The 27,909-nt window shown below is 45.9% G+C and overlaps 1 protein-coding gene across 1 annotated transcript in view; it reads left to right on the plus strand.

Annotated features, from left to right (window-relative positions):
- The window catches only part of GPRC5C (G protein-coupled receptor class C group 5 member C), a 122,479-nt gene that overhangs the window by 46,761 nt on the left and 47,809 nt on the right, over positions 1–27,909 (plus strand). The window contains exon 3 of the mRNA XM_069655135.1: positions 27,762–27,856. Within this exon, the coding sequence (XP_069511236.1) occupies positions 27,762–27,856 (95 nt within the window). The remainder of the gene's footprint in view (positions 1–27,761; positions 27,857–27,909) is intronic.

Here is a 27,909-nt window from a genome sequence, read left to right on the forward strand (position 1 = left end):
GCACAGGAAAACTCATGACTTGAGTTTTGTGGGCATGGATCTTTCTTAGGCAGTTCTTGCTGCTGATGATATAGATTTGGGACTTTTGTTAAAGGTTGTTCTTGCCAACATTTATGCATGCCTTGAGCTAATTTCAACATTCCATCGCTCTTTAGGGATTGTGGCTGCTCACTGAGCTGTAGTCTTCTATTAAGTAAGGTCACCAACATGTAACTGTTACCCTCAGGGTCAAGGTTTAGAGTATTGAACAATAGTTGAAGAGGTTTTGGTGAAATAATGTCCTGGTTTTTGTTCGACTTAGTATGGTTAGTTTTGGAGATTGGGTTTGTGATTCCTCCCTCGCAGAAGCAGCTGGTTACTTTGGGCGTGGGGGCACCGCCTCCTCTCCACAGACAGTGTAAACTCATCAATCACCAGCATGCCAGTTATGTGGAGTAGTGAAGGAGTACTCAATAAATGTAATAAAATAAATGAATACATTTTTATGCTGGCCCAGCCCTTGCATAGTGGCATGACGCACAGGCGCAGGAGCGCTGTCATGTGCCACGCAATTCTCTTGTCTTATCTGCACAGAGTCTTTGAGCTCCACGCAGATAGCGTAAATCTCGAGCGATTAGTCTGCTGGAGGCGCGGCAGAGCTTTTGCCCTGCTAGCAGTATTTAATGCTCAAACAGTGCAGTCTGTTTTGATATTGAGTCCTGCATACATTTAATTGGCTGTTTTACAGCCAATGAAATGTGTATCTTTGGGGTGGGCGGGCCTAGTGGCACAGGCACTGCAGGGAGGAGCCACAAGCAGCTGAATCAACTATCTCGAGGTACATTGAGCATTCGACTGGACGAGCCCTTCCAAGCTAGGGCAGGGCACAATGAGAAAGTGAGGTCCAGAGGGGGGATGTGGACGCCTGCCATGATAACGTGTACTATGAAAAGATCAACAAATCTGATTGCTGTCAAAACGTATGTTACCTTTTCAGGGAGAGAGACATTGAGGCAGCCACTGCGAGTTTTTTCGCCTGAAAAGATACCATACTCCTTAGCAGCAAGGTTCGTAGAGGTCTTCCTAGTAGACACTATTATGGGGGTGGACGTGGCCTCCACACTATTCTTTTGCTGATGTCCAAGCCACGCAAAGCAGCTCCGCAGGACGTGTGGCAGAATGCACTATCCACGTTCAAATCTCGGCAAGGCCAAATCGGGTTCCATCCTTCTGGGCTACTTTTGGTAACAACAACAGCCATCGTTACAGTGGCTACAAGCAGCAGGAGTCAGGCATCACAATGTGACGCATCAAGCTCTAGGCCACAGTAACATCAAATAATGCATTGTTTTGGAATGCATTATATGATATACCTCATACTCTGAGTCTAGATACGAAGACAGCTCTGGGCCAAGGGTGTCAGGTCTGCTGGTCCTGTATGGACAGAGTACTCTCTCCAGCAGTACCTGTGTGGATACAGCACATTAGCGAAAGCCAAAACACACCCTGAGGATGACTTGTGGCAGGGGATATCAGAGTTTAAAGTTGAACCTGCGGCTCCCATTAGATTCAAATACACTCATATGCTCACTAGTGCACGCAGGGAACCCAGCACGTTCTGATGCTTCTCATTGTTCCCGCATGTTGCCTGGGCCCAGTGACAGACCTCCTGCTGCAATGCAGAGGGGGCCGATGATCAAAGGGACCCTGACCCCTTCCACCGTTGTGAGGGAAGATGATGTACCTAGGAGCGCATATTTTAGCGGAGCTGGGATTTGATACAAGTCTGCAATTTAGGCCTTTGACCATCTTGTCACCTCTAGCGTGTTCACATGTGTTTGTTTGGCTTTCAAGGGCTCAAAAAAGGCCCACTTTTATGGAATTACACAGATCAATATATACATCCTTATCTCCGTTGTGTCCCCATTATGAAGAGAAAACTAGAAGTATGAGAAAGCAAAATGATCTTAGCCTAAATAATCTCTGATGTTTGCAGTGTACTTTTAAGACTTTTGATCCCACTCTTTCTTGAAACTCATAATGTCCTTTTCCTGAATGCCCTGTTGTATGAGCGATCTGCTTAGTCACGCATGTATTGTCTCTCTCTCTCTGATATCCAATTCGAGCACCCGAGACAATGGTGTGGCGACCTTGCATTAGAGACAGGAAGAACATCGTAAGTAAGTGATACGCGATTGATATTTTGACTTATAGTTTCGGCTCTTTCAGATAATGGATAAAAGTCCACATTAGTAAAAGGCTGACTGATTGTGAGGCAACGTTTGTTGGAAATTGTGAAACGAAATTGCGCAGTTTGGGACCCATTTCTCAAAAATGTTCTCAGGAGCCCCCCTGAACCTGCCTCAGCGGGCTGCGCTCGCTCGCAAATTCAGCCTCCAAATGTGATGCCCCAGCACCTTTCACAGTCACCAGCCGCCACTGCTCCCTCGTTATCAGAACTCATGCCATGAGTCGCCACACACCACTCCAACCCCTCTGTTCTTGCTGAGAGTTTATTCATGTGCAGAATCCATAATTCTCATGAAAAACGAAATAACCTTTTGGTTTACTCCTTACTCTTTTCAAAAGAACACGAATTTGCAAAGAACTATTTTAATGAATGAATGAATTAATTATATATTTTTTTACGCACTTAACATCGCAGACCAGACTCTGCCGTTTACTTGCTTCCATGACAATCACATTGCCCCCGAGGTATGCTCCCGACCCAACGGGATATTTTGTTACATTATCTATTTCAGTTAAGCTTTCTAATATAAAGAAAACCTCATCTCACCTTTATTCGACCCTTAAAAAGCCTTTCTTCTTATGAAACACGAGAATCGTCTGTGCAACTCTCAGTACAGCATGTTCCCTAGTGGACAACGTTCCTTGCTGTCAGTTGTTCATCCTTTTTTTAATATACATCTTCGCTCCAGTCTTTCTTCTGTGTTAATCCTAAAAAGGACTTCAATTCCTGAAACGTCCAGCAAGAGCGTTACTCTTTGCTTACTCCCCCAGCGGTAGTATTTCCAAGCATCCATAACCTTATGAGAAAAGCAACATTCAAACTGATTATATCAACCTCCTAGATACAGGCTGCTCCTTGTCTGCATCTAATACCACTCACAATTCTTTAGATTATTTCACTGACCACCACTGCATCTTTTTTGTCTGGATACCTGTTGCAAAATCAAGGAACGCATAATGCCAGGGTATGTCTTTGCTTTTCAAAATGTCTTAGCAAAGGAGCTTTAGCCTGTTTCAATCTCATATTGCATGTTTGTGGGCGTGTGTGCATGTGTGCGCGTGTGTGTTTGTGTGCATGTGTGTGTGTGTATGTTTGTGTGTGCGTGTGTGTTCGTGTGTGCGCGTGTGTTTGTGTGCATGTGTGTGTGTGTGTCTGTGCGCATGTGTGAGTGTGCGTGTGTGCATGCGTGTGTTTGTGCGCGTGTGTGTGTGCATATGTGCATGTGTGTGCGTGTGTGCGCATGTGTGTGCGTGCGTGTGTGCGCGCGCGTGTGTGTGTTTGTGGCTGGCAGGGCTGGCCTTAGTGGCCCTAGTCAATGTGTGAGGGGGGCAAATATTATTTTCTAACTCCCTTCTCAGGCACCTGGAAGGGAGTTAGTCACTGGAATACGGTGCTCATGCCAATGCATGAGCACCCTATTCCAATGAAAGCTTGCACCCACGTCGGAGCGGTGAGGCTGTGGGCACATTTAATAACAAAAGGGTGCCTGCCACGCCCTCTCTCACTATGCCAGCTCAGGGGAGCCCTTGAAAGACTCCCCGGAACTAGCGTGGTGGGGGGCTAATGGCGCCCTGGTGGATATGGCGCCCGTGCGGTCGCCCGGCCTGCCCTGCTCTAAGGCCAGCCCTGGTGGATGGTGCAGTTAGCCGATTGATACTGAATTGGTTCTGGGGCTTGGTTTTGGGCTCTCACTGTGTCCATGTTCATTCTGGATTTACGTGACTCATCGTTATCATTCCTCACACTGCTCCAGACTTCCTCTAATGGCTGGAACAACATCTTTACCCATGTCAAATGGCTGATTGTGTATCGTGGCTGGGCCCTGCTAAAGCAATTGATACCCTGCACCCTCATAATGTTCCACATATCTTCTGTTTTAGGCCTAATCAGTGACTGGTGTTTTGGTTTATTAAGAAGGAAAGCATTCTTGAATTCCTTTTGTGCCCTTTAGGAACCCTTTTGCCACTAGGGACCCATGCATGCAGTACTAGTTTGATTGGAGTGACTGATGATTCCATGGTTGCCATTGTTCACTGTGTTCATGTGTGTAGCTCTAGGCACTGAACACATGTGGTTGGTCTGGGCATATGGTGGTTGTATTCATGGTTGGGATTGAGCTGTGTGGGACGGACTGTGCTACTCAGGCCCAGGCAGTTGCACTATGGTCTCTGAGAGGTGACTGATCCTTTCCAAAAGTCACTGGACCAATTCCTTACTAGTGTACTATCAGCTTAGACGATACAGGACTTGCAGGCCTTGAATCTTATTGGTTGGCAATGCATCATGTGTGATATGATAAGTTATTTATAATGCACTTAATACTCAGAGGTTTCTAAGCGTGGACCTGGGGATCGAACCTTTGTTGCTCTGTGTCGTCTTGTTTCCAAGTCGAGCGCGTTGCCCCTGAGCTATCCACCAGACACCTGGAAGGATTCTTCTAACTGTATTATCCATTAATCTGTCCACATAGTTTCTGTTGGGGATTTCGCCAAAGAGTTACATTTGTGGGCAACATCATTGCCCCCAACTATTTAAAATGTTAATGAGTGTCGTCTGACAGAAGTTGCAATTGAAATTCATTGGATTTAAAAGCATAATTGAGGGGGTCACGAGGGTAGAATAGTCATTTAATTTCTCTATAGTGAAATTGAGTGTGAAATGCTTGTCAGTCCCTCCAATTAAAGGTTTCTGGCAGGTTGCAATGTAAAAGCTAGAAGCATCTCAAGATTGACCTTTTAAGAGAAACCACAACTTAACCATGAAACAGTACACCACCATATTTAAGGCTACAGGGAAACCATTGCCTCTCTTGGAAAACCCTAAAATCTCCTCTCTTTTGGAAGGCTTTCCCAAATCCCCTCAATTAGGGATGCCTTCCAACTGATCCACCTGCCACTCTGGATCTATGTGGGCTTCTTGCCACCTTCCAATTCACCTGGGAGGTATCTCCTGTCTGAACACCCTCCCAGCTTCCACTCACTGCACCGATTATCCCTGGAGGAGACCAGGGCTTTGAACCTAGCATCAGCCAGATTTGCCAGAAGAGTATTGTAGACATTGGATCCCTCACCCTTCATTAAGGGAAACCTCCACTTTGGCCTCGAGGCTTATGTTCAGTGGAATGCACTCGCCTCTTCCCAAACCCCCTCCCCTGTCTTCTCCCTCTCTACCACTCTGAAGCAGTTTTCTCAGCATCCCTATGCTGTAAAAGCACAAAATAGATAAATAAGTATCTATTACTACAGAGTCGCTGTTTGACGACTCAGTAATATACAAATGTGCGGTGATCTATGTGGGGGTGTGTGTTACTTTTCATTTATAATGCACACACCTCACGCAGACGCATTTCTTTTTAACATTTAGCTTCGTTTGGAGCTCTTGGTTAAGGCTCTGTCCCACTCAGTGCAATAGCCAAAGTCTTCATAGTCTTTAATAATATGCAAATACTCAATAAGATTTAGTTATTATTCGCAACCTCGTCCTTAGCTCTCCATGATTTCCAGGCACTCACTTAGAATGGTTTGTAACATTGAGACTCAATTGGAGTTCTTTATAATGCCCAGGCTCAATCTGAGATCTCTGTGATGGCTACATTGTCCCCCAGAGCACTTTATGTTGCCAGCCTGGATCAATCAGAGGACTTTCTAATGCCCAGGCCCAACAAGAGACCTCTAGCATTGCTACATTGTCCCCCAGAGCACTTTATGTTGCCCTGCCTGGATCAGTCAGAGGTCTTTCTAATGCCCAGGCCCAACAAGAGACCTCTAGCATTGCTACATTGTCCCACAGAGCACTTTATAATGCCCAGCCTGGATCAGTCAGAGGTCTTTCTAATGCCCAGGCCCAACAAGAGACCTCTAGCATTGCTACATTGTCCCACAGAGAACTTTATAATGCCCAGCCTGGATCAGTCAGAGGTCTTTCTAATGCCCAGGCCCAACAAGAGACCTCTAACATTGCTACATTGTCCCCCAGAGCACTTTATAATGCCCAGCCTGGACCAGTCAGAGGTCTTTCTAATGCCCAGGCCCAACAAGAGACCTCTAGCATTGCTACATTGTCCTCCAGAGCACTTTATATTTCTCAGCCTGTATCAATCAGAGGCCTTTCTAATGCCGAGGCCCAACAAGAGACCTCTAGCATTGCTACACTGTCCCGCAGAGCTCTTTTTAATGCCCAGCTTGGATCAGTCAGAGGTCTTTCTAATGCCCAGGCCCAACAACAGACCTCTAGCATTGCTACATTGTCCCCCAGAGCACTTTATAATGCCCAACCTGGATCAGTCAGAGGTCTTTCTAATGCCCAGGCCCAACAAGAGACCTCTAGCATTGCTACATTGTCCCCCCCAGAGCACTTTATAATGCCCAGCTTGGATCAGCCAGAGGTCTTTCTAATGCCCAGGCCCAACAAGAGACCTCTAGCATTGCTACATTGTCCCCCAGAGCACTTTATAATGCCCATCCTGGATCAGCCAGAGGTATTTCTAATGCCCAGGCCCAACAAGAGACCTCTAGCATTGCTACATTGTCCCCCAGAGCACTTTATAATGCCCAGCCTGGATCAATCAGAGGTCTTTCTAATGCCCAGGCCCAACAAGAGACCTCTAGCATTGCTACATTGTCCCCCAGAGCACTTTATAATGCCCAGCCTGGATCAGTCAGAGGTCTTTCTAATGCCCAGGCCCAACAAGAGACCTCTAGCATTGCTACATTGTCCCCCAGAGCACATTATAATGCCCAGCTTGGATCAGCCAGAGGTCTTTCTAATGCCCAGGCCCAACAAAATACCTCTAGCATTGCTACATTGTCCCCCTGAGCACATTATAATGCCCAGCCTGGATCAGTCAGAGGTCTTTCTAATGCCCAGGCCCAACAAGAGACCTCTAGCATTGCTAAATTGTCCCCCAGAGCACATTATAATACCCAGCCTGGATCAGTCAGAGGTCTTTCTAATGCCCAGGCCCAACAAGAGACCTGTAGCATTGCTACATTGTCCCCCAGAGCACATTATAATGCCCAGCTTGGATCAGCCAGAGGTCTTTCTAATGCCCAGGCCCAACAAGAGACCTCTAGCATTGCTACATTGTTCCCCAGAGCACATTATAATGCCCAGCTTGGATCAGTCAGAGGTCTTTCTAATGCCCAGGCCAAACAAGAGACCTCTAGCATTGCTACATTGTCCCCCAGAGCACATTGTAATCCCCAGCCTGGATCAGTCAGAGGTCTTTCTAATGCCCAGGCCCAACAAGAGACTTCTAGCATTGCTACATTGTCCCCCTGAGCACTTTATAATTCCCAGCCTGGATCAGTCAGAGGTCTTTCTAATGCCCAGGCCCAGCAAGAGACCTCTAGCATTGCTACATTGTCCCCCAGAGCACTTTATAATGCCCAGCCTGGATCAGTCAGAGGTCTTTATAATGCCAGGCCCAACAAGAGACCTCTAGCATTGCTACATTGTCCCCCAGAGCACTTTATAATTCCCAGCCTGGATCATGTCAGAGGTCTTTTTAATGCCCAGGCCCAACAAGAGACCTCTATCATTGCTACATTGTCCCCCAGAGCACTTTATAATTCTCAGCCTGGATCATTTAGAGGTCTTTCTAATGCCCAGGCCCAACAAGAGACCTCTAGCATTCCTACATTGTCCTCCAGAGCACTTTATATTTCTCAGCCTGGATCAGTCAGAGGTCTTTCTAATGCCCAGGCCCAACAAGAGACCTCTAGCATTGCTACATTGTCCCCCAGAGCTCTTTATAATGCCCAACTTGGATCAGTCAGAGGTCTTTCTAATGCCCTGGCCCAACAAGATACCTCTAGCATTGCTACATTGTCCCCCAGAGCATTTTATAATGCCCAGCCTGGATCAGTCGAGAACTTTCTAATGCCCAGGCCCAACAAGAGACCTCTAGCATAGCTACATTGTCCCCCAGAGCACATTATAATACCCAGCTTGGATCAGCCAGAGGTCTTTCTAATGCCCAGGCCCAACAAGAGACCTCTAGCATTGCTACATTGTCCCCAAGAGCACTTTATAATGCCCAGCCTGGATCAATCAGAGGTCTTTCTAATGCCCAGGCCCAACAAGAGACCTCTAGCATTGCTACATTGTCCCCCCAGAGCACTTTATAATTCCCAGCCTGGATCAGTCAGAGGTCTTTATAATGCCCAGGCACAACAAGAGACCTCTAGCATTGCTACATTGTCCCCCAGAGCTCTTTATAATGCCCAGCCTGGATCAGCCAGAGGTCTTTCTAATGCCAGGCCCAACAAGAGACCTCTAGCATTGCTACATTGTCCCCAGAGCACTTTATAATTCCCAGCCTGGATCAGTCAGAGGTCTTTCTAATGCCCAGGCCCAACAAGATACCTCTAGCATTGCTACATTGTCCCACAGAGCACTTTATAATGCCCAGCCTGGATCAGTCAGAGGTCTTTCTAATGCCCAGGCCCAACAAGAGACCTCTAGCACTGCTACATTGTCCCCCAGAGCACATTATAATGCCCAGCTTGGATCAGCCAGAGGTCTTTCTAATGCCCAGGCCCAACAAGAGACCTCTAGCATTGCTACAGTGTCCCAGAGAGAACTTTATAATGCCCAGTCTGGATCAGCAGCGGTCTTTCTAATGCCCAGGCCCAACAAGAGACCTCTAGCGTTCTACATTGTCCCCCAGAGCACTTTATAATGCCCAGCCTGGACCAGTCAGAGGTCTTTCTAATGCCCAGGCCCAACAAGAGACCTCTAGCATTGCTACATTGTCCCCCAGAGCACTTTATAATGCCCAGCTTGGATCAGCCAGAGGTCTTTCTAATGCCCAGGCCCAACAACAGACCTCTAGCATTGCTACATTGTCCCCCTGAGCACATTATAATGCCCAGCCTGGATCAGTCAGAGGTCTTTCTAATGCCCAGGCCCAACAAGAGACCTCTAGCATTGCTAAATTGTCCCCCAGAGCACATTATAATACCCAGCCTGGATCAGTCAGAGGTCTTTCTAATGCCCAGGCCCAACAAGAGACCTCTAGCATTGCTACATTGTCCTCCAGAGCACATTATAATGCCCAGCTTGGATCAGCCAGAGGTCTTTCTAATGCCCAGGCCCAACAAGAGACCTCTAGCATTGCTACATTGTCCCCCAGAGCACATTATAATGCCCAGCTTGGATCAGTCAGAGGTCGTTCTAATGCCCAGGCCCAACAAGAGACCTCTAGCATTGCTACATTGTCCCCCAGAGCACATTGTAATGCCCAGCCTGGATCAGTCAGAGGTCTTTCTAATGCCCAGGCCCAACAAGAGACCTCTAGCATTGCTAAATTGTCCCCCAGAGCCCATTATAATCCCCAGCCTGGATCAGTCAGAGGTCTTTCTAATGCCCAGGCCCAACAAGAGACCTCTAGCATTGCTACATTGTCCCCCAGAGCACATTATAATGCCCAGCTTGGATCACCCAGAGGTCTTTGTAATGCCCAGGCCCAACAACAGACCTCTAACATTGCTACATTGTCCCCCAGAGCACTTTATAATGCCCAGCCTGGGTCAATCAGAGGTCTTTCTAATGCCCAGGCCCAACAAGAGACCTCTAGCATTGCTACATTGTCCCCCTGAGCACTTTATAATTCCCAGCCTGGATCAGTCAGAGGTCTTTCTAATTCCCAGGCCCAGCAAGAGACCTCTAGCATTGCGACATTGTCCCCCAGAGCACTTTATAATGCCCAGCCTGGATCAGTCAGAGGTCTTTCTAATGCCCAGGCCCAACAAGAGACCTCTATCATTGCTACATTGTCCTCCAGAGCACTTTATAATTCCCAGCCTGGATCAGTCAGAGGTCTTTCTAATGCCCAGGCCCAACAAGAGACCTCTAGCATTGCTACATTGTCCTCCAGAGCACTTTATATTTCTCAGCCTGGATCAGTCAGAGGTCTTTCTAATGCCCAGGCCCAACAAGAGACCTCTAGCATTGCTACATAGTCCCCCAGAGCTCTTTATAATGCCCAACTTAGATCAGTCAGAGGTCTTTCTAATGCCCTGGCCCAACAAGAGACCTCTAGCATTGCTACATTGTCCCCCAGAGCATTTTATAATGCCCAGCCTGGATCAGTCGAGAACTTTCTAATGCCCAGGCCCAACAAGAGACCTCTGGCATTGCTACATTGTCCCCCAGAGCACATTATAATACCCAGCTTGGATCAGCCAGAGGTCTTTCTAATGCCCAGGCCCAAAAAGAGACCTCTAGCATTGCTACATTGTCCCCAAGAGCACTTTATAATGCCCAGCCTGGATCAATCAGAGGTCTTTCTAATGCCCAGGCCCAACAAGAGACCTCTAGCATTGCTACATTGTCCCCCCAGAGCACTTTATAATTCCCAGCCTGGATCAGTCAGAGGTCTTTATAATGCCCAGGCACAACAAGAGACCTCTAACATTGCTACATTGTCCCCCAGAGCTCTTTATAATGCCCAGCCTGGATCAGCCAGAGGTCTTTCTAATGCCAGGCCCAACAAGAGACCTCTAGCATTGCTACATTGTCCCCCAGAGCACTTTATAATTCCCAGCCTGGATCAGTCAGAGGTCTTTCTAATGCCCAGGCCCAACAAGATACCTCTAGCATTGCTACATTGTCCCCCAGAGCACTTTATAATTCCCAGCCTGGATCAGTCAGAGGTCTTTCTAATGCCCAGGCCCAACAAGAGACCTCTAGCATTGCTACATTGTCCTCCAGAGCACTTTGTATTTCTCAGCCTGGATCAATCAGAGGTCTTTCTAATGCCGAGGCCCAACAAGAGACCTCTAGCATTGCTACACTGTCCCCCAGAGCTCTTTATAATGCCCAGCTTGGTTCAGTCAGAGGTCTTTCTAATGCCCAGGCCCAACAAGAGACCTCTAGCATTTCTACATTGTCCCCCAGAGCACTTTATAATGCCCAGCCTGGACCAGTCAGAGGTCTTTCTAATACCCAGGCCCAACAAGAGACCTCTAGCATTGCTACATTGTCCCCCAGAGCACTTTATAATGCCCAGCCTGGATCCGTCAGAGGTCTTTCGTTTTGTTTTGTTATTTGTGTGTGTGTTTTAGGTGTACATCATACCATTCACAATAAACAACTGTTATCAATGCAGCACATATAAAAAGGGAGACAAAGTTAATTCATAAACATCAGTGGGTAAAATGTGCAACATTTAAAAAAAAATCTCAACCATAAAATACGATAAACATTGTCATTATCACTCATATTAATACATATTTCATTTAAATATTTTCTTTTAAAAGCAAAAGAGAAGAAGAACACGGCACTTGCCTATTGTGCTATTTGATCTATTCATGTAAGACCTTCTATTAAGAACCTTACTAACGCTAGTATTAAGGAGGCTTGTGTCCCATTCATCAGGTGTTCCCAAAGAGCTTCAGATATAACATTGGAAACCGAAGATACAAACGGGCCTAAGCTTTTTATCCCAATCAACAGTAACACAGAGCATTCAATAACTGTATGATACAAGGCTGCAGTGCACTGGTTTGTACATAGTATGCATAATCTTAAATCTCTTGGAATGTTACGTTTGAGGCCAATAACCTCCAACGTAGGGAGGCTGCTAAGGCAACATTTCATTTATCAGATTCTGAACAAATGGGAGTGGCACTTCTGAAAATATGGTCTAATGTTGCTTTTGGTTACATACCACACAGACTTTGCCATGTACAACTTAAGTCATTGCAGAACGTCTGTGTTCATTATTTAATCCCAATTTTGTACTTTGTGTTTGATGACCCCGTAGGAGTCATCGTCATTTAGATCAACCATTTGTATGAACCCAGTACAGCTTTTGCTAAAATCCCATACGTATCTATTAGAGTTGCCTTTCATAGCCTCTCCTCACCTGCCAACTAAAGTGGAATCGTCCATATTATTTAACTTTGTATATAGAAAAATACATTTACTAATGTGAACTGTCCACCACTATTGCAAACTCCAACCGTCTGACACTTATACGAACTGACCTAGGCAACTTTAGCACCTCCCTCCAAATGCGACCTTCTAAAATATTTGAATATTTGCCACTTGAAAGCGGGAAAATGTCTGTTTCATAAAGTATCGGAGATGTTACTTTCAAACGGTAGAATTCAATTAGTGGTTTCCATGAATATGCATAAAGTCTCATTTTTATGGATTTCATCAGCGGGATACTTGCTCTATCTTTATTAAGCATCTTGTCTTTCTGAATATTTAAGATGTTTTTGTTTGAAATGGTGAAGCTCAAATAACAGAATGTGCCCACTTCTTTTATTGATTTCTTTCTAGTGCTCAGGCTCAACAAGCTTCCTCTAAAATTGCTACATTGCCCCCAGAGCACTTTATAATGCCCAGTCTGGATCAATTGGAGCTCTTTCTAGTGCCCAGGATCAACAAGCGACCCCTAGAATTGCTACATTGCCCCCCAGAGCACTTTATATGCCCAGTCTAGACCAATCAGAGGGTATTAGCCAAATTGTTAGTTTACAATTGTTCGAATGAACAATTGACCGAATTTAAAGGGTCACAATTGACCTTTTCACAATTGACCGTAAATATATATATATATATATATATATATATATATATATATATATATTTAGGGGTTTTGGGGGGTTTGGCGTTGGGTGGGGGGTTGTGGGGGTTTTCCCCCCACATATATGTTACAATTGACCTTCACAATTCGGTCAATTGTGAAAAGGTCAATTGTAATTCGAACAGTTGTAAAACGAACAATTCGTATACAACCAATCAGAGGTCTTTACAATGCCCAGGCCCAACAAGAGACCTCTAAAATTGCTACATTGTCCCCAGAACACTTTATAATGCCCAGTCTGGATCAACCAGAGCTCTTTCTAATGCCCAGGCCCAACAGGATACCTCTAAAAGTGCTACATTGTCCCCCAGAGCACCCTATAATTCCCGGCCTGGATCAGTCAGAGCTCTTTCTAACGCCCAGGCTCAGCAAGAGGCCACTAACATTGCTCCATTGTCACTCAGACCACGCTATAAGGCACACAGTCAATCAGAGGTCATTCTAATGCCCAAGCTCAACAAGAGACCTTGAGAATGCCTAGAGTGTTACTCAGAGCACCTTGTAATACCCAGCCTGGATCAATCAGAGGTCTTTATAATGAATACATTGTCACCCTGAGAGCTTCACAAATCCAGGTTAGGTATAATGGCCAGGCTCTTGCTCCACACTCTTTATATTGCCCAGAACTCCTTTGTGGAGCCTGAATCAAAATTCACTCTAATACCCAGGTTCAATCTGAGATCTCTAATGGCTACACTGTCACTCAGAGCTCTTTGTAACACCTAGCTGCACTCAGTGTTCTAATCCTGCCCAGTCTCTCACTCCTAAAACGTTATAGTGTCCGGATTCCCACTCCGAAATCTTATTAATGACTACATACACTCATAATCTCATAAATACACAGACCCCATCTGTATAGCACCCAGACAGAACCGAGGGCGGACTCGGAACCCAAAGAGGCCCGGGTGAACATTTTCAAAGTGGCCCCATATTACACATTTTCAGCAAGCCCCACCCTTTTCCTAGGAGAACATTTGGAAATGAAATAGGTAACCACACAAAAGAGGCCTCCCGAGAAAACTCCAGAGCTCCGGATAGGCTAGTCCCACCCTGGACAGAATATTGCATTATGCACACTTTCGTATGCAGCGGGGGTGAAATACGCGCATCTTGCACTAACTCGGAGAATAATATCGGAAAACCTTTAAAAGTCCACCTGTTCTCTATAAACAGTTTACAGAAGCAGTGTAAATCACTTCTCGATTTTACAGCAGTGTGACACTTCAGCAAAAGCACACAAAAATATCCCAGGAGGATAGCTGAGCGGCAAAGTGCTCACCTTGGAAACAAGACGACACGAAGCAACACAGGTTCGAGCCCCAGGTCCGCATTAAGAAACCTCTGGGTATTTAAGCGCGTTATAAATATGCAGCTAAGACATATTCATGTAACAGCACCTCGATGCCGCCGGGCTGTGTGAGCACTTTAAAAAAATGCAAATAAATAAATAAACCCCCCCCCCCCGGTCATTAGAATGAATTTGACGATCAATAGAGGGGGCGAGAAATGTATTGACACTGATGACTTTCCACTCGATGACAGCAATTACTTTCCACTTTAATAAACTAAACCACTCCCGAGGTTCCCTGGCAGAGGACCTAGACACAAAGCGGTTTACCCCCTGCTGGAAAATATTTATTGAGCAAACTCCCTCTGGCACAACCGTCTGGGTGAAGAGCTTATTGAAAAACACAGAGTGCCAAAAAAGTGTTTTCTTTTCCAACACGACAGCTGGCGCACTCGATCTGGTGGCAGTGCACTCCTTCCGGCGACGACCCACAGCCAACAAAGGCTGAGACTAAGTGGATGCCGGTAAGTGGGGGTTTTCCAAGCCTTTCTAACCCACCATAAATTGGCTGGTGTTTGATAAACATGCCCCAATGCTCCAGCCACAAGACTGTCAGACTATACTGCAATGATGATCTGTAATAAGAATGAAACCAGGTATGTAGTTGTTTGCAGTCTTGACAAATGTCTGTTTGGGGTTGATTATGATATGTATAACGTAGCACTGCACTGTAAGACAAAGGCAATTTTCTGGAGAAATAGGCTTGCATTTGAGCTAATGTGCATACCCACAATGCCTTGCTGATGTAGCTCTGAACTGAAGGTGAACTTCCAGCAATGGTTACTAGGTGGCGTTGTGACATGTATAACTTGGCTGCAATTGAATATTCTAATTACACATTTCAGGTGAAAGGGTTTATTTAAGCATTTGTAGACACGCCATAACTTTGCTGGTGTTAGATATATACTCTATCTGCCTCATTTGGAGTTTTTTTAATCCGGGAATGTGAGTTCTTTTTGTTACATAGTACACGCTGTGGTGAAGCACATAGGTTAAGAGCCTGTATATAGATATTGATTGAGCAGGACCCTTTTTTTGCCTTGGACTCTTCAGTATATTTTTGCAAAAGATGCTATGTATTTTTTATTGTTTTATTTCACGTAGTCAAGTACCATTTGAAACACATCTCTGGTTAATATCACACATACAAGCCGGCAGTATACAAATGCCTGTCCATAGTTTTCTTTTTACAGTTTTGCTGTGGGTCACAAGTCCTGCTTAGAGGAGGCTTCAGCTCGCTGAAGAGAATGCCGGCTACATTACGAGATTAGCAGAGCAGTAACATGTTTAGGTAAAGTTGCGGTTATGGAGATGGAAGTAGTGGTAATGGATGGTGGTGGGTCACTTTACCTTCAGCCACCTCTTCTCCTTCTCTCATCTCTGACTGTCTGCCTGCTATCCAGGAGTGGTGTGCTGCCAATGATCTCTGCCTTAATGCCAGTAAGACTGAGATTCTCCTCATCGGCACACCCTCGCCCTTCTTTCCTGTCACTCTCTGGCTGGCCTGTCTTGGCCCTCTTCCTGCTCCCACCTGCAAGGCTAAAAACCTTGGGGTCATTTTCGACTCCACACTCTCCTTCTCTCCTCACATCTCTGACGTCTCTAAGAAGCCACATTACCAACTGCACCTCCTCAGAGGTATTCTTTCTTTCCTCTCCTTCCCCCAGAAGCTCACTGTCTCCAGAGTTCTGTTTTTCTCTAGGCTGGACTATTGCAACAGCCTCTTTCTAAATCTGCCTGACTCTACTCTTGGCCCTCTGCAACTCACCCAGAACAGGACTGCAAGGTTTGTCCTTGGCCTCAAGCCCAGGGATCGTATCTCTCCAGGACTGAAATCTCTGCACTGGCTCCCAGTGGCTGCGAGGATTACGTTCAAAACCCTCTGCATTGCCCACAAGGCCTTCTGGGGCCTGGAGCCTCAATACCTTCAACTCTCTCTTCCTACATATTTTCCTTCTCGAGCTCTTCGCTCATCCGCCTCCAACTCCCTCAGGGTCAGTTTCTTCTCCAAGCAATGAGTTGGTGGTAGATCTCTTTCTTCGTCTGGGGCCTCCCTATGGAACAGCCTCCCTGCATCCCAAAAACTTGAGGAGAACCATCTCCAGTTCTGGAAGCACCTCAAAACCTTCCTCTTTGCTTCTTCTTTCTCTCCTGCTCTCCCCTGTTGAATTCCTGGCTGAAACTGTACTGGTTACCTGTCCACCCTCTGATCTCTGGCCCAGGTCCCCTCCCCTACCAGTTACACACCTGCACTGTCTCCCTGGCAACCCCCGCACTTGGGGACTGTTTCTGCACCCATACAGTCCCCCACCAGCACTTGACACCTGATGTCTGCACTTACCCTTGCACTTGCCACCAGCTGGCTCTATTTCTCTTATTGTTTTTATTTATTGTATTTATCCCATGTACTGCACTGTCCCCACCCCCTCCCATTCCGCACTTTTCCCCTGCACTTGCGCGATCTGAATGACAGCCTAGTAGGATCGCTGTCTCTGTCTTCCCTCTGTACCCCCTCCCTTGCCGCGTCGTGCCTTGAAACACTTATGTGTAGGCGCGTTATAAATGCCATATCATATCATATCTTTGCTCTTCTACAACTGCAAGTTGTGAGTTTTTAGTTAAAGTGGAGGACAGAAGACAGAATTACTGTCTGGGTTATTTCCTCCAAATCCCTCAGGGAGTCCTGTAGGCTCCAGGAATGGAGATTAACTCTACCATTACCGCACTTGCAGTGTGGCAGTCAATCAGCCAGACCGAGCAGTGGCAACAATAATCCAATGATCGGACACTTTGAGTTGCACATCAAGCGAAGATCCTTCACTGCTGATGTGAGAAACGGGCCAGCATCCATGGAGATGGCTTGAGAGGGAAATTAATTCCTATTTTTAGCCCTTATGTTATGTTTTCTGACATTGGCTAGCCATTGGACCTGAAGGGTATAACGTCCTTTCATTTCCAGTAATTTCAACGCCTGGCTTTTAAACGTGCACAGAATTACAAAAATGCTGAAGGAACTTTTTATAGAGTGGTGGGAAAGGGAAGATAGGTGGTTGGCAGGGCTAGGGAATATGTAAAAATTGGTGGGGGAGGGGATGTTTGGGGGGTAAGCCCCCACCCCCAAATAAAGACTTTCGATTAACATTTTCGTAATTCTATACACGTTTAAAGGCCAGGCGTTGATTTGTGATGTCATCTTTGATGTCCTGGGCACGGTGGTGCGAGTTATGGTTGCTTATGTTACCACAACTGCCGAATTTCAGGGGTTTTTTGGTTTTACTTTGAACCATAACGTCCCTTTAACAAAGTTTTTTCACTTTATTTCATAGGTTTTTAGTAGCGCAACTTAACCATAATGTCCCTTTAACAAAGTTTTTTCACTGAATTTCATAGGTTTTTAGTAGCACAACTTAACCATAATATCCCTGACTTCATATACAAGTAACATAGAACATACTAACCCCCACGTAATGATTTTCATGTCCGCGGAGTCCGCGGACATATCGAAAATCTGAGCGTGGTGAATGTAAATTTAAACAGTGTGCCCCATTTCCCCTTTGAAGTTTGCTCTGAAAAGAGCCGTTTTTTTTTACAGATGTTTGACAGACACCTGTTATTTTGTATTTTTTTTCTTGTTTTTTTCTTACTTTACTCCTAAAATCTTCACATAACCTTCTCCAAAGCAACCCTTACATTCCAAAATAGAAAGGCATTTCCCGTAAAAGATAAAGAAATGCCATCTTCTTTAAAATTAACAGCATTACTGGCATCAATATTCTCATTATTACAGAAGAACATACCAGCTCTAAGCATGAAGGCACACATGCCTCGGTTGATGACACACCTAGCAATGTTTTGCTGAGGACAAAAAACTGAACTATTGTCCCATATTGCCCTAGGTAGTAATCCATAAAAAATTACTTTCCTATTTGGAAGGATCTTCATTACGGCTTGAACCAAGCGTTCCAAATCAGCCAACAAAGTAGGGGCACTGACGTAGCCCAAATGGAAAGCACCATAGTGCAAAACTACCACATGCGGACTGTTCATCGTGGCCATATCCTCACAAACTTGTACAATTCCCTGTACATTGCAATCAGGCACAGTGCTCCACACCACCTCCACTCCTTCCACATCAAAGTTCTTTGCAACATGCCTGCATTGAGCGTACTGTTGTAAACCATACACAAACATATCCCCAAGCACCAACACCCTGACTTTCTCTACTTCTGCCATCTTCACCACACACAGTCTCTTTCAACACAAATCCACAACCTCGACATTTGATTGGCTGATCCGTACAGTCTTCTTTCCATGTTGGATTTCCTGGAAAAACCCGGATGTTGCACGCCCTGTCCACGCACAGACGCGGTGTCCGCGGACGGCGTTCACTTTACTCTCTGTGCCAATCCCTCATTGCATACAGCTAAGCAATCACACAATACGAATAACGTCCTCAGAACACCCCCATTTTGTGAATTTTCGAACATTTCAGGACAATTATCATTTCATTATTCAACATATTAACATTACAAATATTATACTTTCATCTTGTACTCTGCACACAATGCTTTGTTTCTCCATTAGTAGCTCAGTATACTAGATAGAATCCCTTAATACAATGCTATTTATATCAATGCATCGTTCATTTGCGATGTCATCTTTGATGTCCTGGGTGTTAGTCTTAGCAGTGCACGGTGGTGGCGCGAGTTATTTTTCATAGCTTCCCATAACTTGCAATTTTCTGGGGTCTTTTGGCTGTACTTAGAACCATAACGTCCCTCAAACAAACTTTTTTTAATATCACGCAAACAATATACAAACATGGCGTGCAAAAACCAACATCTCACAGATGGCTTTACACAGAATGTTGCAAAGTAAGAATTTGTGCTCGTTCACAGTGAAGGTCAGCTGCTTCCATTTTTTTCTCGGGCCCCGGAGAGGCTCACGAAGCGGACTATAAGGTTGTATTGTGTTTTGACCTTGACAGACAGAGATTGTGATGAAAGACTTCTCTTGAAGGAGTGTTGCTAAAACGTAAGAGAAGATAAGGATGAAATTTCTGAAACGAAAGCACTTTTATATATTATATCACTATGCGAAAGATCGTTCGCACACGCAGAGTCGTATTTTGGGACTGCACTACTCGTAGACAATGGAAATTGCAATTGTACTGTAAGTAACCCTTTAGATTATTTTATACCAAATATAATTACAATAGCGTAGCATTAAAGAACGCTCAAGTTGAACTTGTTTGTTGAAAGTGGCATAATGTTTTCTACCGCGCACTATCACAGCCGAATTGATCCCCTGTCGTTTAGAGGCCTCTGAAAAAGGCAGACGACACAGGGTGGGTTAATAGAAATAATTTAACCGGTCTATAGGCGGTCAAGCGCTCTACTCGCTGTGCCACTTCACTGTACCTGTCAAGTGGCACAGCGAGTACAACGCTCGCTTTGCCATCCGTGTACAGCTTTCTAACGCAAGTTTGAATCCCGGCAAGGCCAAACTCAGCCTTTCATACTTCCGTGGTCGATAAATGAGCACCACACACCGTGGTTAATAATAAGCACCGCTTAGATACCTCACGGTTCTTAGCGCTATATGAATGGGAAAATATTATTATTTTATTATTGACATACTCCGTTGCACTATCTTCAATAGCAAATAGTTTCACGCCCTAATAAATAAAATGATGATTTTTAATGAAGATCGGCTGGTGAGACTAATTTATGTTTTTTAAAACAGGTATGTGGCCCAATTTTGCCTATGTCACGATTTACAGACTCCAGCGGATGGGGTCTTCAACTGCAAGGTGCAGGTCCAAATATGCAACTTCATGACCCTCACCATTTTATGGGACAATCGCCAAGGACCAATATGCCCTTACGCAGTACTAGCGGCTACAAACAACATACCAACCAATAGGGTGGTCTAATGGCTCGTTGTTGGAGCAACCATCCGATTATCAGAGCGACCATTTACTGCTTTTATCATAAACCAACAGCCTATCTACCGCAAAGGAACAACGCGTGGCTCAAAATAAACTTTTGCTGATCGACAGCAGAGACAATAGCAAATCGCTGAATATTCACTAAACATTTCATGTGAAATAAATGTACTTTACCAAATGTACAATCCTGCTGTTTACTTTTAAACCACAGTCTCATATTCCGAATTGTGGCGCACTGAGTTGTAAGCTGATCTAACACCCTCTGTACCGCAAAGGAACATCGCGTGCCTCAACATGAACTTTTGCGGATCGACAACAAAGACAAATGCAAATTGCTGAATATTCTCTAAACATTTGATGTCAAACAAATGTACTTTACAAAATTTGCAATCTTGCTGTTTGCTTTTAAATCACTTGTTTCATATTCCGAATTGTGGCGCGCTGTGTTGTGACATAATATGTGTTGTCTTCCGGGTTCTGTGTAAAGTCACTTCGGACTGCAGAGGACTGGGCGCGTTTGATGACGCACCCTGTAACGTCACGGAGAGAGGCGGGGAATATGAATGCTTTGATTATATCAGGCTTAGGGGCGTGAGATATGATTTAGTGTCGCAAAAGCAAGTCAGCCAGGTCAATAGCGCCAGTCAATGGATTATCACATAATGTTCGCACACACCAGCCGGATTTATCGTTTCTTTAGTGTAAAAAAAGTCGGTTGACGCCCATAGGAAATTGTACTATTAGCGGACAAAAGGAGTGGTCTTAAAACACTTTCACCCTGACAACGAACAATACAAACAACGTTCTCAGAACACCCCCATTTTGTGTAATTGCAACCATTTCGGGACACCGCAAGTGTTCTTAGAACACATTCAACTAGACAGATTACAATACGGACAGCGTCCTGAGGACACCCCCAGTTTGTGTATTTACGAACAATTAAGTACACCGCGAGTGTTCATAGCTCATTTTTACCTTCCTTGCGAACAAAAATGACACATACTCCGTCCTCTAAACACCCCACCATTTAGTTTATTTACAAAATGTCAGAACAGCCGTATTCTCCGCGGACAAATCGTACGCAGCAAAAACGTCTAGCACATAAAAAAACAAAACATCGAACCTCTCTCATACTCCCCCACCCTCCCCAAACACTCTTACACACCAACACACGGCACTAAATACAATTTTTTATCCATGTTTCACCGCACTGTACGCGGTCGACGGCGAATACAAGATGGCGGGTGCCACAGAAAATCTAACGCGCTCCATGCCCCTCGCCGTCCAATCAGCGAACACGTCGCATGTCCGCGGACATGACGCAAGGCCATGGGCCAATCGGGGTGCTGTCCGCGGAGCGAACAGGGAAGTCCGTCCGCGAAGCGAACACAGATATCACTCATTTTTTTGCCTTATGTTTTGGTCATTTTATAAAAAACTACTGGACGGATTTACACCAAATTTGCAAAAGCACGCTTTCGGGACCAAGCCCCCGCTCCTGCCGCAAATTTGGTGTAAATCCGCCCAGCGGTTTGGCTTGTGGCCGTGCGCAAAGTTTTTTCCCATTATGCCTATAGGAAAAAACACAAGTTTTGGGACCCCCCTATAACTTTTCCCCCCCTGGACGAATCCTCACCAAACTTTGCAAAATAATTCAGAGTGGGCCATATACTTTTTTTGCAAAGTTTGGTGAGGATTCGTCACCTGGAGTGGGCGAGCAACTCTACTACTCCACAGAAGGCATTCATTGGTTAAGTGCTTGACGTGACTTCCAGGTAACAGTGAGGGGGTGAAGGTGGCCCTAGAAGCAAAGGAAGCATATGGGAGTCAATGCGTTATCCAGGGCCGACTGGCTGTTGTGCTGTTAGAAACCTATGAAGTAAAAGCAGCAAGGTGCTTCGTGTGAGGCTAGTGTGACCTGGGGCCCATCTGCTGTGGCGCATGAACAAAGGCTCATCCCCAGAGTAGCTGCTGATGGCAAGGCATTCGCTGAAGATAGGACTCTTTTAACGGGTGTTAACGGGTAAATAACGGGTGTTATTATTATTATTATTGGCACCTGGGCAGCGCTGGAGGGAATAATGTAGTCCAACAAAAAAACTCAGTGAGTTAAGAACATGCATCAGCTCTCTCTGTGCAAACTGCAGTCACTATTCCGGTCACATCGAGGCAGACTCTGGCCCACTGTACAATTAAGTAAGATAGCAGCAATCATATTTGTGGGAAAATACGTGTGGCATACTGACCTACTCCCAAGTTTTTTTTTGTTTTTTGTTTTTTTTTATAATATCAACCAAGCAATTTTACATCATTTATGCATCATTCATCGTACTCACCCCAGACCACTGTTCGTTGGCTGAGCCTGCAGATTTAAGGCTCCAACTGATCTACCCCCAAGTTTTTATTTATTTAGTATTAACAGTTTTTATGAAGCGCAAGCAAGGCCTCTACTCTCTGCCCTCTACAACTTATCCAGAACAGGACTGCAAGACTTGTCCTTGGCCTCAAGCCCTGGGATAGTATCTCGCCAGCTCTGAAACCTCTCAAAAGGCTCCCAGTGGATGCAAGGATTAAATTCAAATCCCTCTGCATTGTCCACAAGCCTTTCTGGGGCCTGGGTCCAAAATAACTTCAGCTATCCCTCCTCAAATACCTCCCCTCTTGAGCTCTTCACTCCTCTACCTCTAGCTCCCTCCGGGTCAATAGATTTTCAAAGAAACGAGCTGGGGGTACATCTCTATCTTCGGCTGGGGCCTCCCTCTGGAACAGCCTCCCTGCCAGTCTAAAACTTTAGGAGAACCATCTCCGGTTCCGGAAGCACCTCAAGACCTTCCTCTTTGCTCTGCCTTCGCTCCCCCTCTCCCCTGCTGATTGCTCTCTCTTGGCACTGTGCACCTGGTCACCCTCTGTCCCCTGTGCCCAGGTACCTGCTCACCCTGCTACCCTCCTGCACTGCCTCCTGGCCACCCCTTGCACTTGGAACTGTATCTGTACCCATACAGCCCACTCCCCATTTTTCTTCTTTTTCTGCACTTATCAGACTTACCCAGTCTGCTGCCTTAAACACAGCACTTGCCACTTGCTGGCTGCACTACCACTATTTATTGCCTCCATTTTCTATTTATTTTTATTTAATATTATTTATCTGCTCTCCTCTGCTCTGCACTTTCCACTCTCCCCCTTCCATGCACTTTTTCCCCTTTCCCTTGCACTTGAGCGTTCTCAATGTCACTGGGCCAAGTAAGACCGTTGTTGTGTTGTGTTCTCCCCTGTTGCCATCCCTTGCCTAGTCGCGCTCTGAAACACTTGTGTACGAGCGCAACACAAATAAAATATCATATAATTTCATACCAGCCCATTGGACGGGTGCTAATGGTGTTAAGAACCCATCCCAAGTGCTGGAACAGGTGGTAACGGCCCGGGGCCCTCATTAAATGCTTTTGCTTCACTTGGGCCTTTAACATGGGACACCGGGCCATTACAACCCGTTACAACCCTTGGTATGGCTGGTTAATGCCACATTGTGAACTGCATTCCGAGCATTGTATTTGAGTGAGAATAGGTTTGTAATGGCCTGTGCCACTGGGCAGGACAGACAGTCAACAGTAGCCTATCCATTAACTGTGGTTCTGACGCCATTTTACATAGAATGGTGCAGTGACTTCGTCCAGGTGATACTGAAGATGGGTTCTGGTGCCTCTTTGTGGCCGGTCTCTATTTCTAGGCTGTGGTCACTTAGTGCATCTAGTTTATGTCCATGGTTATTCAGTGATGTTGACTACATTTGATATGTTCTTTTGGCTGAATTTCCAGTAGGTGGAGTAATGGGTTTCTAGGGCCTGTTTCAGTTTCCGGAGAGACATCTCCTCTTAGGGCAGTGGTCTGAAAACTTTTTTGACCTGGGCGCCCCCTGAGCAAAATGTGGACTTGCCTGCTCCTCAAAAATACCAAAATGCACCATAAATCCAAATGGTTATGAACTATTGTGCGCCGTCACCGCACCCTACTCCCAATATACTGCTTGGGCTCCCCCACCTGCTCCCATCAGTCTCTGGGCTCCCTCATCCCACTCCTACCCAGTCCCTGGGCTCTCCCCACCCCATCACAGACCCTGGGATCTACCCACTCTGCTTCCAACTTTGCCCCTGGGCTCTCCACCCGCTACTCCCACCACTATGCCATTGCTCCCACCACAATCCCTGGGCTCCCCCCATCCCGCACCCAGAATACAGTCCCAGAGCCAGTGGCGGCTGGTGAATTTTTGAAGTGGAGGGGCATAAGTATGTCTCCCAGATATGCCATAGCAATTGAGCCTAACGAGAGAGCCCGAGCCAATCAAGGGGTTTCGTGGGGTTCTCTCACCAGGAATTTCTCTAAATAATCGGTTAAAATGTTGCATTTTATGGTATACTTTTAAAAAACATTGGGTAAAAAGCCATACAGTTTGCAATTGTCGCTGGGGGAGGCAGGGGGCAGGCATGCTCTTTTTTTACTGGACATCCTATAATAGATGTCCAGTAGAAAGAAGCCATCCCTGTCTCCTGGGCCCCACAGTGCCTAAGACACTCACGCAATTAATGTGATTATGTGTGTATGCAAGGCACTGGGGGGGCCCAGGGAGAAAGAATGGTATTTTTTACTGCACTTCTATGATAGACGTCCAGTAAAAAAATACCATCCCTGTCCCCTGGGCCCCACAGCCCCTCAGAAGGAGAACTGATTTTGGCAGGTGGGAAGGGGGATTGTGCAACAAAAGCATTTTTAAATGCCTTTCTTGTACAACCATCCCGCCTCGGCTCGTCAAAATCTGCTCCATGATCTACACAAACATACACACATTCACACAGCATTCACAAAGCAAGCACTCTATAATTCACATGAGCACCCATCATCATACACTCACTCATAACACAAGCATACACGCATCCATACACATAAATTAATAAAAAGAAATGATCATAAATGTATCTTCTTGCTCTGCCCTGATGTTTCCTCCCCAGCGATCCAGCTACTGAATCATTCAACAGGAATTGGGAAGTAAGAGCTTCCTGGTTCCTGCATGCAGGGGCCTGAGAATGGGTGCTGAAATGCCATGCTCCAGCCTGCTCTCTCTGTATATGAGAGGAGGCGCAGGGGCTCCCCCTCACACTTACCGACATGCAGTTCCCCAGCCAGCATTTCCAATGAGCTATGCAAGGCTGGAAAAGCAAAGCACCCCCAGCCTATCATGGCTCATTGAGCATATGCGGCTGGGGAACTGAACTGCCAAAGCGAAATAGTGTTTCACGTTGACAGTTCAGCCATCCCAGCAGCACTCATTCAGAAAGAAAAAGCAGCTGAGGGAGTGCTCAGTGTTTCACTGGGCTGGCTTCTTGGCTCCTCCATAATGGGTGAAGGGGCCACTGGGTCGATGCCCCCTTGTCCATTATGGATGAGCTGCACCTGCCAGGGCTCCACTGCTTTGCTTTTGATGTCCTCTCTTTAAAAACATTTCAGGCTGGGGCTCCATGCCCCCCTGGGAATGCAGCCGTGCCCCACAGTTTGAATACATCTGTTTTAGGGCGCAATTCTGAGGTTCATGCAAACGTATAAAAGTTTTTGTCCTTGAAGGAGGAACACTTTCCTTACAAACACCATATTCTGATAAAGAATGAATGTGGTGCAGGGACATGAAAGCCTGGGCTTTAGCATGTGCCTAATTTACGGCTTGACAACAGCCCTAGCAACCAAAAGGAATGCAGGGCAGTCACATGGAGGGGATTCTCCTCCCAGCAGCACTGGCTTAGCACGTATAAAAAAGGAGTTAAAATACTGCAGTGCACACTTTTCCCCATTTAAATATAGCTTTTCTTAGTCCAAAGCACAACCTTTCTAGTTTAATGAAAGTTGGAGAAAACTTTCTTAAATTAGAAAAGTGTCAGTCTTTTAAGAAATGCTTGCAATGCCACTGGAGCACATGTTCCCACCACAATGAGTGATTTTAGCAGCTTTTGCTGCTGGAAAGTACATCTCCCCTCCAATACTTCCATCCACTTCAGAATGGTGGTGCTGGAAACTAGAGGGGAGCTTGTCGTATTTCCCCACTCATTGGATCATGAGCTCAGAACCGGCCCCTGAGACTGTGAGTTATCACTCGTAACAAAACCAGGTAGTGCTGCTGGGAGAATGTGGGGGGCAGGAAGGCCCCTCCTGTTATACTGAATACGAGCATGCCATTGAATATGTGCATCCTGCAGGGGGCGATCTTTCGTTGACTGGTGATCTGTAATAAGGAAAACAAGGAGTTTGTGCATTGAATCAAGGTCTGTGTATGTTCATGGTGCGGGAGGCAGTGCGCAGGAATTGTGCAGCATGAGTGTGAAAGTGAACTAGCGCATTGTGGGGTCCCTCAGGGTTCTCCACCCTCGAGACGTTCTGTTCTAGGTTGCATTGCCCTGTGTGGGGGCGTGCTCCCCTTCCGACGTGCACCCTGCTTTGGCCCTCCTTAATGCTGTCAGAGCAGAATTAGTGATGGTCAATGCTGCTCAGGAGCATACAGCACGTGCTGCAACTCTCTCCAGCATGGCCACTGCGCTCAGAAGCATCAGTTTGATATCATATGATGATATCTATAACGCACTTAATACCCAGAGGTTTCTAAGCACGGACCCGGGGATCGAACCCGTGTTGCTCGTGTTGTCTTGCTTCCACGGTGGAAAGCCTCGTGCTGCTCCTGGAGCAACTGTTAGGGCTCATCCCAGGGCCTGCTTAATCTGACCCAGATGTGCTTATTCTGGAGGATCCTGGTAACAGGCTTCCAGGTGCTGGAGGAATCCTTTAGCAAGATTTTGATATGCAGCCTCCTAGACTTGAAGGAATCCTGCATCTGATTTCCAATCGCTACAGGATGTTGGTTCGGCCTCTGGGTGCCAATGGGTGCTGGTATCTGTATTCTAGGCACCAGAGGACTGGCTTCATCTGCCTTTCACTGGTACAAGGCCGCTCAGCATTTACGGGTTCTGTTATCTGTCTCCCAGCCATTGAAAGTTCCTGGCTTCTGCGTTCTATGCACTGGACGACTGTGTTATTGGACTGCTAAGTGCTGAGGGATTATCGGATCTGGCTTCTAAGCACCACAGGGCACTGGTGACTGGCCTTTTTGTACTGGAGGACATCGGCATTGGGTTTTCTCAGCCCTGGGTTGTACCCTGTAGCTGGCTACCTAGTGTACAACTATACTAGCATGAGGCTTCTAACAGTATGAGGATGCAGATATCCGGCTTCTAAGCACTGATAGATACGGGTATCTGAAATCTATTTACTGGGAGGACTTTGGTTTCCTTTTGTAGAGTGCTTCGGGATACTGGTATTCGCTTCTTAAGTAATAGATGGCATTGGTACCTGATGTCTTGGTACTGGAGGACACTGGCATCTTGCTTTAAAAGGAGTCAGTGTTTCTGGTGTTTGAAATTAAGTGCTGGAGGAGACTGGTTTGTGGATTCTAGTAACTATAGGGTGCTGGTATCAGGCTTCTAAGCACTAAAGGGTGATAACTTTACTTGTTTGTGTTCTTTTTTATTGCTTTACTTTCTTACATGCATTCTCTTTGCTGGATGCTAATCCTAGTTCTATAACATGTCCTCTTTCTTCACAGCCAAGAAGCCCATCTCCCCTTATAGCAACTACAATGGGCAGCTCCGCTCCAGCGTGTATCAGCCCACGGAGATGGCCCTCATGAATAAAGGCCCAGTAAGTAACTGCACTTTTTGAAAGTTAAGTTATGTTATTTTGCATTTATATAG

Source organism: Ambystoma mexicanum, chromosome 3q (assembly GCF_040938575.1).
Source record: "Ambystoma mexicanum isolate Mex_15411 chromosome 3q, UKY_AmexF1_1, whole genome shotgun sequence".
In the NCBI taxonomy this organism is placed as follows: Eukaryota; Metazoa; Chordata; class Amphibia; order Caudata; family Ambystomatidae; genus Ambystoma; species Ambystoma mexicanum.